The sequence below is a fragment of the Eubalaena glacialis genome, chromosome 2 (genome assembly GCF_028564815.1).
Source record: "Eubalaena glacialis isolate mEubGla1 chromosome 2, mEubGla1.1.hap2.+ XY, whole genome shotgun sequence".
Classification (NCBI taxonomy): Eukaryota; Metazoa; Chordata; class Mammalia; order Artiodactyla; family Balaenidae; genus Eubalaena; species Eubalaena glacialis.
In genome coordinates, this window is record NC_083717.1 from 167122812 (window position 1) to 167138902 (window position 16091).

General features: G+C 42.1%; 2 protein-coding genes and 1 non-coding gene across 6 annotated transcripts in view; 2 read left to right on the plus strand and 1 right to left on the minus strand.

The window, feature by feature from the left end:
* Positions 1-15731, minus strand: part of ENTPD5 (ectonucleoside triphosphate diphosphohydrolase 5 (inactive)) — a 33875-nt gene extending 18144 nt beyond the window's left edge. The window contains exons 1-3 of one of the 4 annotated variants that reach the window (XM_061181032.1): positions 15309-15641; positions 13356-13434; positions 7068-7133 (exon numbers count right to left, since the gene is read on the minus strand). The gene's annotated coding sequence lies outside the window, so the exon portion shown is untranslated. The other 3 variants (XM_061181033.1, XM_061181031.1, XM_061181034.1) reach the window with 3 other exon arrangements.
* Positions 10129-10201, plus strand: TRNAG-CCC (transfer RNA glycine (anticodon CCC)). Its single transcript has one exon. It is a non-coding gene; the product is annotated as a tRNA-Gly (tRNA).
* Positions 15732-15941: 210 nt separating the features above from the next.
* The window catches only part of BBOF1 (basal body orientation factor 1), a 43301-nt gene continuing 43151 nt past the window's right edge, over positions 15942-16091 (plus strand). The window contains exon 1 of the mRNA XM_061181042.1: positions 15942-16052. Within this exon, the coding sequence (XP_061037025.1) occupies positions 15973-16052 (80 nt within the window). The 5' untranslated portion in view covers positions 15942-15972. The remainder of the gene's footprint in view (positions 16053-16091) is intronic.

The following is a 16091-nucleotide window of genomic DNA, read 5'->3' on the forward strand; positions in this document are numbered from 1 at the left end:
TTTTAAAAATTAAAAAAAAAAAATCCCTAAAAGGTGTTTGTCTGAGAAAGCACTTTAAAAAAAAAAAAAAAAAAAAAAGCACCCACTGCCAATTCTTCTGAGTTCCACAGCATAGCTGGCTTTAACAAAGTTAAAAATTAAACATAAAGCAAGTTTAAAATGTAACTAGAATGAAATTTTTAAACAATAAGCTGAACCATGGGAATGGATTAGCCAAAACACCCAGAGCATAAGTTAGCCAAGCAAAGTAAAACCAAGGTTGGTCTAATAAGGTAAGTCTGGGACAGATTTCAGCACGGTAAGCAATGCCTCATTTGAGGATGTAACTTAGGACTTACATACCAGATACCAAGGGCCAGAGCCCCGGAACACGTTGCTATTTGAAGGGTGTATAGGTGAAGGTACATAATATCTTTTGTATTTCTAAAGCCAAGTACTGAGCCGGGAACATGTCAGACATCAGGAAATACGTCCTAAATGGACTTGGTACAATTGGGCTAACGGTATCTGCAGACAGGAGTGCTGGGGCAGGGAGCACCCTCTTTCCCAGTGTCTTACTCTGGCTATGTATCACATTCACAACTCCCATTTCCCCTCCAAAGCAGCCTATAGGAGTGCTATTCTAGGAAGTCTATTTATTCACATATTCATTCGTTCATTTAGCCATTCCAGAAATTATCAGTTGCCTAGTGCTACTTATAAGTACAGCAGGCAAAGATGAATCATCTTAGACCTGCCCTTTAAGAGACTACTGTAGGGCTTCCCTGGTGGCGCAGTGGTTAGAAATCCGCCTGCCAATGCAGGGGACCTGGGTTCGAGCCCTGGTCCGGGAAGATCCCACATGCTGCGGAGCAACTAAGCCTGTGTGCCACAACTACTGAGCCTGTGCTCTAGAGCACGCGAGCCACAACTACTGAAGCCCGTGCGCCTAGAGCCCGTGCTCCGCAACAAGAGAAGCCACCGCAATGAGAAGCCTGCGCACCGCAGTGAAGAGTAGCCCCTGCTCGTCGCAACTAAAGAAAGCCCGCGTGCAGCAACGAAGACCCAATGCAGCCAAAAATAAATAAATAAATTAATTTAAAAAAAAAAGAGAGACTACAGTAAACAGGAAAAAAATACATGTCCATTTAATTACCTTTGTAAAGTTAAAACGTGACAAGTACCACAGTTCCATGCTCTGAGATTTCAAAGCAGGGAGAGATTACTTCCAGCTGGGATGATCAGAGAAGGCCTTGTGAAAGCGGTGGCATTTGAGGAGGGTACTGAAGAGGGGAATTAGGGACAGGAGAGGAGCGCTTTTCAGGAAAAAGAAATAATATGAATCAAGACACGGATGTAGAAAGGGGATGGGGGGAACCCCAAGGGATAGTAAACAGAGCAGTTTGACTAATTGTAGTAGAAAATAAAATTGTAAAGGCAAACTGAGGTCAGATAGTACAACACACCAAATACTCAGCTAAGGAATTTAGACTTTACTTTGCAGGCGATGGGAAGCCATTGAAAATTTTGAGCAAGGGAGTGTCACAAATATGAATCTGGCAGTTACATGTAAGAAGGATTAGGGTGGGGAGCCTTGGTAGGTTCCACTCACTTGTCTAATTCTACAAGTGTTTACTGGTGCCAGAGAATTAAAGGTGAATAAACAGACTTTTCAATTCAAGATGCTCAGAGTGTGGCAGAGGTGACAGATACATATACAAATAACCACATCTTTTAAAGTTAATAACAAAAATGCTAAAGGAGCCCAAAGCACAGATGACTAACTCTACCTAGAGGATTAGGAAAGGCATTGAGATGACATTTAAACTGATTACGCAAAATGAGCAGAAGCACCTACATAAAAGAGACATGTGGACAAAGAGCAGAGGGACTGTAAAAAGATGAAAACAGACGGCAGGGAAATTATGCATAGTCTGATTTCATTTTTAAATTTCCTCAAGAATTTTCTGTCATATGGATTTGAGAAACAAAATGAAAACAAAAAAATAGAAGATTAGAGGGGAAGAGGTATAAGAAGGTTAGCATTTAATGCAGAGGAAAGACTGAGGCCAAAGGAAAACAATCTGAGGTAATAATAATAATAGCAGCTATTATTTATTGAGATCTTAATATCTGCCAAGCATTATGTGAAGTATTTTACATGGATTATCTCATTTAATCTCACAATACCACCCTGTGAGGTAGTTCTATTATTAACATCCCCATTCTAGAAATAAGAAAACTGAGGCTTAAGTAATTTAAGACCACACAGTAGATAAGTGAAAAGAGCCAGAAATCAAACCCAGATGGTCTAATTCCAGAGCCCCCAGTTTTAATTCCTAGGTCACAGGAAAGGTCAGCCAGTGTGGTACTAGGGAAAGGTAGCTATGGGGGTGGGGAAGACAGTTCAGAGCACAGAAAGATGGTCAAAGACTGGCATCAGATGTGAAAGTCTTACAGTAGCTTGATCTCTTTCCTGTGCATGACCAAGAGCTTTTGATCTGTTTCCTGCTGGTCTACCTTTATTACATTTCCAGAATCTGACCATTTCTGACCACTTCCACCACCACTGCCTTGGCCGGAGCCGCCATCATCTGTCATGTGATTTACTCTAATATTGTCCTAACAGATCTCTCCTTTTACCCTGACTCCCCTAGAGTCTATCTTTAACAAGCAACTAAAGTCATCCTTTTAAAATATGTTAGAGCATATCTCTCTTCTGCAAAGTCCAGCAATGACTTCCCATTTCCCTCAGAGTAGCAAGGTCCAAACAATAGCCTTCACGGATCCACCTGCTCTGCCTCCTACCCCATTACCTCTCTGACCTCATCTACTAACAGTTTTCACCTCACTCGCCCCACCCACACTCTGTGCTTAAACGTCACACATGCTCCTGCCTTATGGCCTTTGCTCTAGCTGTCCCCACTGTCCGGAACAATCTTTTTTTCCCATATATCCACTTGATGAATTTCTGCAACTCCTTCAAATCATTGTTCAGATGCCGCTTCCGTATAGGGGCCTATCTTTACTACTCTAACCACTCTCCCTCACTGTCCCCTACCTCCATCTGCTTTCTCAATCCCCCTTACACTGGTCTACTTTTTTTCTCCACACCACTTATCAATTCTAACATACTAGAGAGATTATTTACTATGCTTACTATCTGCGTTTCTCTGATAGAATATAAGCTCCTTGAGAGCAGAAATCTTTTTTTGTTTTGATGTAGCCCAAGCACCTAGAAGAGTGTCCATCCAGGAAGGTGCTCAATGAGAAGTGACAATAGGAATAAAGTGCAAAGTGACATAAAAAGGGAGAATACTTTCATAAATAGTTAAATTTTTAAGAGAGAATGTAATGATTAATGAATACCTATTCAATTTGTTTTAGAAGCTATAATTTTCTTTTTCTGAATCTATTAGTTCTATAGCTAAATTCAATCTCTCTAACCAAACACATTCAACTGTTAAAACTGTGATAAAGTGATTTTCCAAAAAAAATCTAAAAGATAGTAAACACTGTTTACATTGTCCAAATTCTCTTCTACATATCAAACCAATAAATATTTTAGGATACTGTACCTTGGTTATCTATTGCTGCACAACAAATAACCCCCAAACTTAGTTGCTTAGAATGACAATAAATATTTATTATCTCATAGTTTCTATAGTTCAGGAATTTGGAAGAGGCTTAATTTGACAGTTCTGGCTCAGGGTCTCTCATGATACTGTAGTCAAGATGCAGGCTGGGGCTGCAGTCATCTGAAGGCTTGGATAAGGCTGAGGACCCATCTCCAAGATGGCTCACTCAATGGTTGGCAAGCTGATCTTGGCTGTTGGAAAAAAGTCTCAGTTGCTTCCCACATGGACTCTCTATAGAGCCTTAAATGTCTTCACAATGTACTGGATGCCTTCCTCCAGAGTGGGCAATCCAAGAGAGAGCAATGCAGAAGCAGCAATGCTTTGTATGATCCTTCAGGTCATACACTATCATTTTCCCCATATTCCATTGGTCATACAGACCAATGCTGATGAAATGTGCAAGAGGACTACACAAGGGCACAAATACTAGGAGGTAAGGATCAATGGGGCCACCTTGGAGGCTGGCTACTGCCAGTTATAACCAGTATTTGTATAGTACTTTGTATTCAGCTTTTTCTTTCCAGTTTATATATATTCCTATTAACACAACTTACATACTTCTTGCTTTAGAAACTATATGTTATTCCAATGATATTAACTCTTTTTTATAAATTTATTTATTTATTTATATTTTATTTTTGGCTGTGTTGGGTCTTCGTTGCTGTGTGCGGGCTTTCTCTAGTTGCAGCGAGCAGGGGCTACTCTTCGTTGTGGTGCACAGGCTTCTCATTACGGTGGCTTCTCTTCATTGCAGAGCACAGGCTCTAGGCGTGCAGGCTTCAGTAGTTGTGGCTCGTGGGCTCTCGAGTGCAGGCTCAGTAGTTGGGGGCGCATGGGGTTAGTTGGTCCGTGGCATGTGGGATCTTCCCAGACCAGGGCTCAAACCTGTGTCCCCTGCATTGGCAGGAGGATTCTTAACCACTGTGCCACCAGGGAAGTCCCTCCAATGATATTAACTCTTAAAAATTAAAAATGTCATAGACTTTTAACTGCTCTGAAAATATCCCACCACTTGAAGCCATTCAGTTTTTCTGTTACAGTCCCAATATTTTACTTAAGGAAAAGAATTAAAGTCAGAAAAACTACAACTCAAACAATGTCCTGCTTGTTTCTAAAAGTGAAAATGAGTTTAAATACTTCAAATAAAAGTCAGATAATTTTAGAAAAGAGTAGGAAGAAAAGAAGTGAGTCATTACAGATTACAGACATCAGTTAATAACTGAATAATAAAAATTAAATACTAAATCAAGTAAGATATAGAGTGAAAATATATTAACAGAATAGCAACTTTCTTCATGTTACATACAGAAAAAAAATTCTAATACAATGATAGCATTAATAATTAATACTTAGGAATCTGCCTGCCAATGCAGGGGACCTGGGTTCGAGCCCTGGTCCGGGAAGATCCCACATGCCGCGGAGCAACTAAGCCTGTGCGCCACAACTACTGAGCCTGCGCTCTAGAGCCTGTGCGCCACAACTACTGAGCCCGCATGCCTAGAGCCTGTGCTCCACAACGAAGAGAAGCCACCACAATGAGAAGCCTGCACACCGCAACAAAGAGTAGCCCCCGCTCGCCGCAACTAGAGAAAGCCCGCGCACGGCAACGAAGACCCAAAGCAGCCAATAAATAAATAAATAAAAATAATTACTTAGGTACTGAAGAGATACTTGGTAGAAAGGGATAAGACTGACAACTGGCACAGATTTGAAAACCACTGAACAATTTTATAACAAGCATTTTTCAAATATTTAGATAAAAAAAGGTTTATTAAAAAAACCAACTTTTATTAGATTGTTGCCAAGGAGCTATAATAAGACCTGTGAGCATGGAAACTACAGGGGAGAGATAGAACAGGAAGAAGAATTTCCCAATAATATGAATTGTCTCATGTTGGTGGGGAGAGGAGAATTCTTGCCCCAAGGGCTCAGCCCAAATCTGATCACACTGTCCAAGTGGATTCACAATTCAGAAGGCTGGTTGAATGAGATTTCTTTCAAGGTCCCTTCAACACTAAGATCAAATACTCTGTCAGTAGAGGAATTGGAATTGGTAGTTACCAACAAATATAAACAGATTACTTCTTTCAGTACTTTATTCCACTTTAATAAAAACATCATTAGACATGTGTCAAGAAGGCCCACTCTGTACAATGAACCATCTGAGTCTTATACTGAAATGAGGTCAGGCAGTGCATGATTTCATTGTTCATTGTTTCAGGCTTGACTTAGCTACAATAATCACCGCATAGGAAAAGCTGTTGTTACTGCTGCCTCGCTTTCCTCACAAGTCACAAGGCCTTTTCTTCCCTATTCATTAAACGTAGAAAGTCCTTTAGGTAAGAAGATACCATTAATCAGGAGGGGATTAATATTGCTCCAATGAGCAAATATAATGAAAATCTAAGGTGATAAACTATTTCTGCCTCCAAACCCATATCCACCATGGGAGGCACTTATTTGCAGAAGAGGAATTGCAAGGATCAGTGCCATGTGTCACTGTTTATACCGGAGTCTGTGGGAAGAGAAGTGAAAACATATTTTCCCTTTCTTGTTATCAACTGAAAAACAGCTACTCCTTCAAACATGTTGAATCAGTATGAAAAACTTGAGAAAGGCAAATATTACAATGATACCTCATGTATAAAGCAAGGAATAGGGGCGCCCGTACATTTCCTCAAATGTGTCTCTTTTAAAAAACATTTATTTATTTATTTATTTTGGCTGCACCAGGTCTTAGTTGTGGCACGCAGGATCTTCATTGCTGCAGGGGGGGATCTTTTAGTTGAGGCATGCAGACTCTTAGTTGCAGTGTGTATGTGGGATCTAGTTCCCCGACCAGGGATCGAACCTGAGTCCCCTGCATTGGGAGCGCCGAGTCTTACCCACTGGATCACCAGGGAAGTCCCTCAAATATGTCTTTACAATATTTCTTCTCTAAATACCATAACATTTTTATTTTAATAGTGTTTGGTAAAAATGCTTCTAAAGTGACATTTTATTTATGGTTCAGAGTTATGAGTATGATCATCAGCTATATTTTTCTGTAAACTTGGGATGCCTTCAGGGACTATAGGTCTGTAGGACTGTTTGCCCTTCTGCCAACTAATAGTCGCAGATTGCTATACTTTTTGAGCTAGTTTTCCTTGACATCATACTATCTATTATCGCTGATCAGTGTTGTCATGTGCCTGACTCCTTCAATAAGCTGCCATCATCTAATTTTAAAAAATCTTTTGTGGGATATGAACCAGAGAGCCATAATCATTAGACTTTTATGTCAACTTATACAAATGAGGGCCTCTTCAACAAATAAGGGTTGTGGAATCTGTGACAGCTTTTACTGGCTCATTGATCCCTTTGTATTTACTATGAGCTCTCAGCTAGGAATAAGAAAGCATAAATCTGACCTATGGAAAAGTAGGGTATTACTTTATATAGGTTACTTACCAATATCTTCTTTTCCTTATAGGCTTTCCGCTTTGTTTCCTTCAACTAATGTATCACTTTTTCAACCTATAGAAGATGGACATGGATACTCATAAGACCAAAGTTCTCTTTTTTTCTCTCGTCAGTATGCCTATTTTTGATTCAATTATCTCTTTTTGCATTTCTGTTTCCAATCTATTCAGGCTCTGGAAAGCAGATCAGCAAGTTAATCTCCTGACTTGTAGTCTAGTACTCTTGGGCTCTTTCTCCTCTTTCACAATTTCTTTTCAAACTACAACTGCAGCCATTCTTTTTTTTTTTTTTTTTAATTATTTGTACTGTTTTTTTGTTTGTTTTAAATTTATTATTTATTTATTATTTATTTTTGGCTGTGTTGGGTCTTCGTTTCTGTGCGAGGGCTTTCTCTAGTTGCGGCAAGCGGGGGGTCACTCTTCATCACGATGCGCGGGCCTCTCACTATCGCGGCCTCTCTTGTTGTGGAGCACAGGCTCCAGACGTGCAGGCTCAGTAGTTGTGACTCAAGGGCCTAGTTGCTCCGCGGCATGTGGGATCTTCCCAGACCAGGGCTCGAACCCGTGTCCCCTGCACTGGCAGGCAGATTCTCAACCACTGCGCCACCAGGGAAGCCCAACTGCAGCCATTCTAATAAAATCACTTGTTTACAAAATCAGCAATAACAAGGGGAGGCAAGGCACACTCCCTCTGAAAGCTAGAGTACATTTCTGTGTAAATGTATGTGTGCACATGTATTGGGGGGCAGTGATTAAAGAGCTAATCCATAAACAAAGTACATAAGTTTATGCACTTTGTGAGGTCTTTTTTTGGCTGTGAAGAACTCAAATACCAGTTGTGTGTTCCACAATGTGATCGACAGTGGCACTCTTACATAATGAGTATGTGGTTAAAAGGAACTAAGCCAATCCCAGTCCTAGGTACATATCCACAAGATTAAAAACAGGGACTCAAATAGATATTTCTATACCAATGTTCACTGCAGCATTATTCACAACAGTCAGAAGTGGAAAAAGCCCAAGTGTCCATCAACAGATGCATAAATAATATAGTATACACAAATACAATGGAATATTATTTAGCTACAAAAAAGAAGTTCTAATACATGCTACGACATTGATGAACCTTGAAAATGTTACGCTAAGACACACACAAAAAATATGATTCCACTTACATGAAATATCTAGAATAAGCAAATTCACAGAGACAGAAAGTAGATTAGAGTTTACCAGGGGTTGGGATGAGGGGAGAATGGAAGTTATTGCTTAACAGGTCCACGGTTTTTGTTTGGGGTGATGAAAAAGTTTTGCAAATAGATAGTAGTGATAGTTGTACAACACTGAGTATATAATTAATACCACTGAATTGTATACTTAGAATGGTTAAAATGACAATTTTTATGTTATATATATTTTACCACAGTTAAAAAAATTTTTTCTTTAAAAGCAGAGGGAACCAAGCACTGCAAACATAAGATCATAAGAGGAAAAACGTTGGCTACTATCTCAACAGAGCAACAGTTACGACAATGTTCATCCCTGAACTACCTCATGAGCCAATTATGACTTAAATTCTGAAGGGTGGTACTGATACTCAGAAAATGTCTTTGAGCATCTGAGTTTATATAGTATCTTCTGTTCTCCCAGAAAGAGAAAGTTAAACTTACCAATGCAACATAAACCTGAAAATTATATATTTAAGAGAGGATGTGAACAATGTTATAAATTCTAACTCTAGCGCCTCCAAAGCAAACATTTTCAAGAAAGGTCTTCTTAACATTTTGTTTACAACTTCAATGCTTCTCCAGGTATTCCCTTGGTATCCTAGGATGGAATGACTGGTATCTACCCCTAAGCATGCAATCTTGACAACATTTCTATTAAATTTTCCTTTTAAAAACACTCATATTGTGTATATGCTAATACATTGAACTCAAAACAAGAGACACCTAAAACTGGCATCTCCAAACATCTCCCTTCCTCCATGCCCCTGCCCCATACAGAGAGGGTTAAATGGATTCTCTAATTTCCTGTCTTTGTTAATGGCACCACAAACTTCCTAATTCACAACTCAAAATCTTCATCATCTTTGAATTCTCCTCTCTCATGCCCAATCTCTTATCAAGGATTGATGATTTTTGCTTTGCAATATCTTTCCCATCTCTTCCTTCCCTCCTAGCCTCTTGCTGATATCTAAAGTCTGGCCTGTATTACTTCAGACTTGGACTGCTATAGCCTCTTAACTGGTCTTCCAGTAACCAATGTCTCTCTTCTCAAACTCATACGCTACTGTCTTCCTAAATACTACTTTCATCATTTTCTCACTAGACTGTAATCCATATCATGGCAGGGATTCATTCATCTTTGAGAACATTGCATAACCTGGCATATGCAATGGTTAGTTAATTCATCAATGTTTGTTGAATGAATTAATGAATATATAAGTCACATCACTTTCCTTCTGAAAACTTTCATCAATTTCCCACTGTCCATAACAGAAGTTACAAACTCAAATACTGAAATACCTACTGGGGCCAGGCAGAAAATGTAAGTAAGTAAAGGTGTGTGTAATCAACAGAAAGTTGTGGGGACTGTGTAAACTGGAAAGCATATGTCCCATCCTGTCCCATCTAAAGGGTAAGTTGCTTGCTGTTCCCACAAATTGCTGCCATGATGAAATACAGGCTCAGTATTGCCAGGTCTTCTGATTTTTCAAAATAAGCTAAAAGCACAGATTTCTATGTAGAATCTGGTTTTTTAAATAGTGACAACTAATTCTATTAAAAAAACAAAAACAAAACTCAAAAAACCACCATGCAGGCCAAACAAAACCTATCTATGGGCCAAATCCAGCTCTCAAGTTTCAAGTTGGTGACTCTGCTCTGTAGGATTAAAAGACAAACTTCTTGACTAACATTCTAAGTCCTTCTAAGTCCCAGGCTACCTTAACCAAAGTTTTTTGCCCACTACTTTCATACAAGAACCCTTTGCTCTAAGCACACATCAGAGCCACCTGGAGGGCTTGTTAAAACATAGATTGCTGGGGGACTTCCCTGGTGGTCCAGTGGCTAAGACTCTGCACTCCCAATGCAGGGGGCCCAGGTTCAATCCCTGGTCAGGGAACTAGATCCCACATGCCGCCAAGTAAAGATTCTGCACACTGCAACGAGGATCCCACGTGCTGCAACTAAGACCCGGCACAGCCAAATAAATAAATAAATATTTAAAAACAACAACAACAACAAAAAAAAAGATTGCTGGGCTTCACTGTCAGCATTTCCAATTCAATAGGTCTCAAGTTGGGACTGAGAATCTGCATTTCTAACAAGTTACCAGATGATGCTGATACTACTGGTGCGTGGACCACACTTCGGGAACCGTTGCTCTAGTTAAATTACTCCTTGTCTCAAGCACACACTGATTTTGCTCATTTGTTCTACCTTCCCAGAAAGCCTTCCCTTTTACTTTCAGCCTACCTCCTCCTGTAAACTTTCTGACAGCCTTTCATGCCTCCAAATTCCTGTAGCACTTAGGGTCCATACCATCTCCACTTTATCCATCACTGCTTGGTGATTTTTATTGTTAACTGTTTGTGCATAGCTTCCAATGAGGAAGTATTGTGTATTCTCAGAGGTCAATGTCCAGGTCAGCACCTTATACACCTGACTGTAAGCCACTTGAAGGCAGGGCCCTGTCTTGTCTCCCACTGTACCCCTCAAGCTATCAGAGCCTGGTATTCAGTTGGTACTGTACCTACTAAACATTTCTTAAATGAATGAACATTTGACAGATCCATGAAATGAAAAGTGCAGATAAACAGGCTTGAAATTTGGGTATATAACTTTTTTTTTCTCTTTAACTTATTTATTTATTATTTATTTGGCTGCGTCGGGTCTCAGTTGCGGCACGCGGGATCTTTGCTGCAGCGCAGGCTCTTCGTTGCAGCATGCGGGATTCTCTCTAGTTGTGGCACAGGGTCTCCAGAGCACGTGGGCTCAGTAGTTGTGGCGCATGGGCTTAGCTGCCTTGTGGCACATGGGATCTTAGTTCCCCGACCAGGGGTCGAACCTGCGTCCCCTGCATTGGAATGCAGATTCTTAACCACTGGACCACCAGGGAAGTTCCGGTATATAACTTTTCTTAAAGAACTGACTTTAAGGGGGGAAAGCGGTGGGGCGGGGTGGTGGTGGGATGAATTGGGAGATTGGGATTGACATGTATACACTGATATGTATAAAATGGATGACTAATAAGAACCTGCTGTAGAAAAAAATAAATAAATTAAAATTCAAAAAAAACCACCTGACTTTAAGTCCTGTGTAATGGTTTTGTCAGAAAGGACAACTAATAAAAATTGAATATTTTGCAAATAAATTGCCAATAGACAATAATCTGTGGTAACAGATTCTGTATATAAGTAAAACAGTGAATGTTAAACTGATTTGAAATTTTATAAGATTAAATCCTTTATCTCCAGGATTCCTTATCCTTTGTAGGGGTGTGAACTAGTCATTATATTGTTAGGGGAACCACTGACTGAAACCGCCCACCCTGGCCAGACACCACAGTAACCGTTTGCATGAGTTATCTTGCGACAGGAGGTCCTGGTAAGGAATGCAGAACTAACAAGCCACCACAAACTGGAAGAATTCGGGAAAGGTCAAAAGAAGAGAGGAGACACCAGTCCATATGTCCTACCAACCTCCCAGAATCCTCCTCACTGGAATCCATCTTGGCTGAGTGATGCATGTGCCACCAGGAAGGATGCTGAGTCAGAGTGATTGGCCAGAGACAACCCAGAAACTAACCCCATTACCATAAAACCTGAAACTGCGAGCCACGTGGCACAGCAGTTTTCCTGGGTTCCCTTACCCTCCTGCTCTCCACCCGGGTGCCCCTTCCAAATAAAGTCTCTTGCTTTGGCAGCACGTGTGTCTCCTCAGACAATTCATTTCTGAGTGTTAGACAAGAGCCCACTCTCGGGCCCTGGAAGGCGTCCCCCTTCCTGCAACAATATCACAAGATGATAGCTATTTAATAGAATTCTATATTTGTACCACATGTAATGAAAAAGTAGGATGAAAGTAACTCTCCATGATATTCAGAAATATTGATCCGTCTCCTTCAGATGACAATAAATGCATCCAAGATTCTAAAGGGTGTGTGAAAACAAAACCAAAAACTGTTCACCTGGTCTCTTCTACTTATAAAACAGCACCAGCTATCAGGCAACTTCAAGGATGATTTATGAGTAGAAACTCGGTCTCCAAGCTAAACCAGAATAAAGTCACAGATGACTTTAGAGAGTAAACCCAATTCTGGAACTACTGGAAGAAAAAATTAGAAATAATATGTATTTTGAGATATAATCCTAAGTTCTTATTTGGCTTTTTGAGCAACTCCACACTTGATGGTATTACAATCAATGGGACAAGAGAAAAGTTAACATCTTTTGGTAAAGACAGAAAATCCAATTCAGGAAAACAAAACAAAACCAACCCAGGAGCAAATGAAGTACATTTACAGCTTTAGAACTACCATACGACCCAGCAATCCCACTACTGGGCATATACCCTGAGAAAACCATAATTCAAAAAGAGTCATGTACCAAAATGTTCATTGCAGCTCTATTTACAATAGCCAAGACGTGGAAGCAAACTAAGTGTCCATCAACAGATGAATGGATAAAGAAGATGTGGCACATATATATAATGGAATATTACTCAGCCATAAAAAGAAACAAAATTGAGTTACTTGTAGTGAGGTGGATGGACCTAGAGTCTGTCATACAGAGTGAAGTAAGTCAGAAAGAGAAAAACAAATACCATATGCTAACACATATATATGGAATCTAAAAAAAAAAATAGTCTTGAAGAACCTAGTGGCAAGACGGGAATAAAGACACTGACCTACTAGAGAATGGACTTGAGGATACGGGGAGGGGGAAGGGTAAGCTGGGACAAAGTGAGAGAGTGGCATGGACATATATACACTACCAAACGTAAAATAGATAGCTAGTAGGAAGCAGCCGCATAGCACAGGGAGATAGCTCGGTGCTTTGTGACCACCGAGAGGGGTGGGATAGGGAGGGTGGGAGGGAGGGAGACTCAAGAGGGAAGAGATATGGGGACATATGTATGTGCATAACTGATTCACTTTGTTATAAAGCAGAAACTAACACACCATTGTAAAGCAATTACACTCCAATAAAGATGTTAAAAAAAGAAAAAAAGATAGCAGAGATGTTACCTCACATCCAGATACTTGCCCTACCTACCAGGACCATAATGATCTTGTCTGCAAGAGGATTCAGCCGAGACACTCCACATTTCTATGTTGACCAGGAACCATGCAAACTGGGCAAAAAAAGAATTACAAAACCAAGTCAACAAAACACTAAGTGCTTATCCCAAGTTTTAAAAGCATTAGCATTCTAAACAATAAAACAAAGCATGGGACTTCCCTGGTGGCACAGTGGTTAAGAATCCACCTGCCAATGCAGGGGACACGGGTTTGAGCCCTGGTCTGGGAAGATCCCACATGCTGCAGAGTAACTAAGCCCGTGCGCCACAACTACTGAGCCTGCGCTCTAGAGCCCGTGCTCTGCAACCAGAAGCCGCCACAGTGAGAAGCCCACGAACCACAAGGAAGAGTAGCCCCCGCTCGCCACAACTAGAGAAAGCCCGCACACAGCAACGAAGCCCTAACACAGCCAAAAATAAATAAATAAATAAATTAAATAAAACAAAGCAAATTTATTCAGCGAAATAAACTTCATAGTAAAACTACCTACAAGAAAGTATGAAAGGAAATGCTACCAGATGAATTGCTAAATAGCAACTTCCTACTCTACTGTCTGTACCATTGGATGTTTTTTACAAACATATGACTGAATAATAACATCCAGTTCTTTGGCAGAGAATGTGGAGGTTCAGAAGACTACAGATTCTAGAACTACATCTACTAGAGTGTGAATCTGGGCATTTCTCTTAGTCGTATTCAAGTTACAACAGCTTTAACTACAAAATCAAACTTAAAGTCAATAAAAATATGATGTATAATAAAGTAACTATAATGTACATGTAAGTAAAGTATTATGCATATATATTAAGGAATAATCTTGTTACAGTCAAATTTTCATGTTTATAAATGAGTCTACAGACAACAAAAGTTTTGGACTGACTTTCATATTCACAGTAACCAATTTTTTAGAATGAATTCCAAATGTAAAGCCTCTGACAGAAGATGCCCTACCCTCTTTTCTGCAAGTTATCAATAGTGTGCATGTTCAGAACCTTAGACACATAAAATCAATAACTTTATAGCTTCTATATGAGAATAAACCCCTTCAATGTATGATAATTCCACCATGGGCTCACGGAAATGTGACATGCAAATAGAGGGGGGGAAAGCACCAGGAAGAGGGTAAGCCACCGTCATGCAAGCAGATGGTATGGCTAAAAAGATTTCCAGTGCTCATTAATATTAACACCAATCAGCATGTTCCCCCTAACCACTGAATTCAGAAACAGAAACGACGTTAAGTGGAAAAAAAAAGGTTGGGGGGGGGGTTTGCATCAGAGACCTCTGGAAAGGGTGTAGGGATTAAGTTCTCCTTAGCAAAATGGAGGAAGATGTACAATGAAGTTTTTTAAAAAATTTAAAATTCAATTTGAAAGGGAGAATAACGCACAGCAGAGCTTCAATCACAAGTTTTCTAACTGTTGTCCCGGCACCTAGAATTCCCTATCTTCCTCAGTGACTCCCGGACTAACTCACTGAATGAAGGCAGAAGCACAGAGCTCCTCCTCCGAAAAAGGCGAACAGTACCTTTCAGTACTACTCCTTTTCACTGGTGTGCTGGCGGGGGTGGGGGGGCGGAGGGGGGCACCAAACCAAAACCAAAACGCACCAAAATGCATGAGCTTTCAACTTTACGCGACTCGCAGAAAAAAAGAGGGCTGCAAACGCCAAGAGCTTACTAGCAAATGGGAATCCGGGGCTGGCCCTGGGCGGGCAGCGCCGGCCACAACAGTACAGAACGGGACCGAGGGCCTGACCCCAGCACACTCCTCTTCAAGGACTCCCCTCTTCAAGGACTCTCCTCGAGGCCCCGGAGCCTCTCCCAACCCAGGGGACAGCCCTTCTCTCCCCGCCAGGCTCTCCGACGCCAGCAGGCGCTGCCCGCCTCACCCCCAGCCCCCCTCAGCAGAGTCCTCAACTGCCTCACCAAAAAATGTTTGGCCTGGGAAGCCCGTTGGCTGCGCCATCCCTTACAGAATTAGCAAGAGTTAAAAGCCAGAAGAGGGAGAAGGAAACCCAAAGAGTCGGGGGCAGCTTCGGGAGAGGCGGAGCAGGGACGAGAGCGAGGCGGCCGCGGCCACGGTGGCTGCAGCGCGAGGGAAGGAGAGGACGCACGGGCGAGACGCGAAACGCTGCAAACCCGGCGGTAGCGGCGCTCTGACGACCGCGGCGCGCCGGCGGGACCCGCCGCGAAGCCAAGCCTCCTTAGGGGAGAGCGCCCCCACCGTCGCGCAGCCGCCCGGGGCTGGCCCGCTCCGGCCTCCCAGTCCGCCCCGCCGCCCTCCCAGCCCCGGCCCCCGGCTGGCTCTGACACGTCCGCGCTCGCACACTCACCGCGCGCGCGCGCCTCCACGGGGCGGCCCCCCGCCGCCCTCGGCGCGATCTCCGCCCCGCCCCCTGCGCCCGGCCAGTGGACTGGGCCCCGCGGGGCGGTGTCGGGGCTACGTCACGGGCGCGTGCGCTCTCTGAGCGCCGGGAGCGGCCCGCGCGGATCGTTACGGTCTCAGTGCGCCGGTTGTCCTTGGAGATGGAGTTGAGCCTGGGCGGCGCAGAGAGGCGACAACGGCAGCGGGGCCCCTGGAGAAGCCAAGATGCCATCGAAGGGAAAGGACGAAAAGAAAGGGAAGGGTAAAGGTAAAGGCAAAGACAAAGACAAAGACAAGAAGAAGAAGTAAGGAGAAGACGCCCTGGGGTCCCTGCTCCCTGGGCC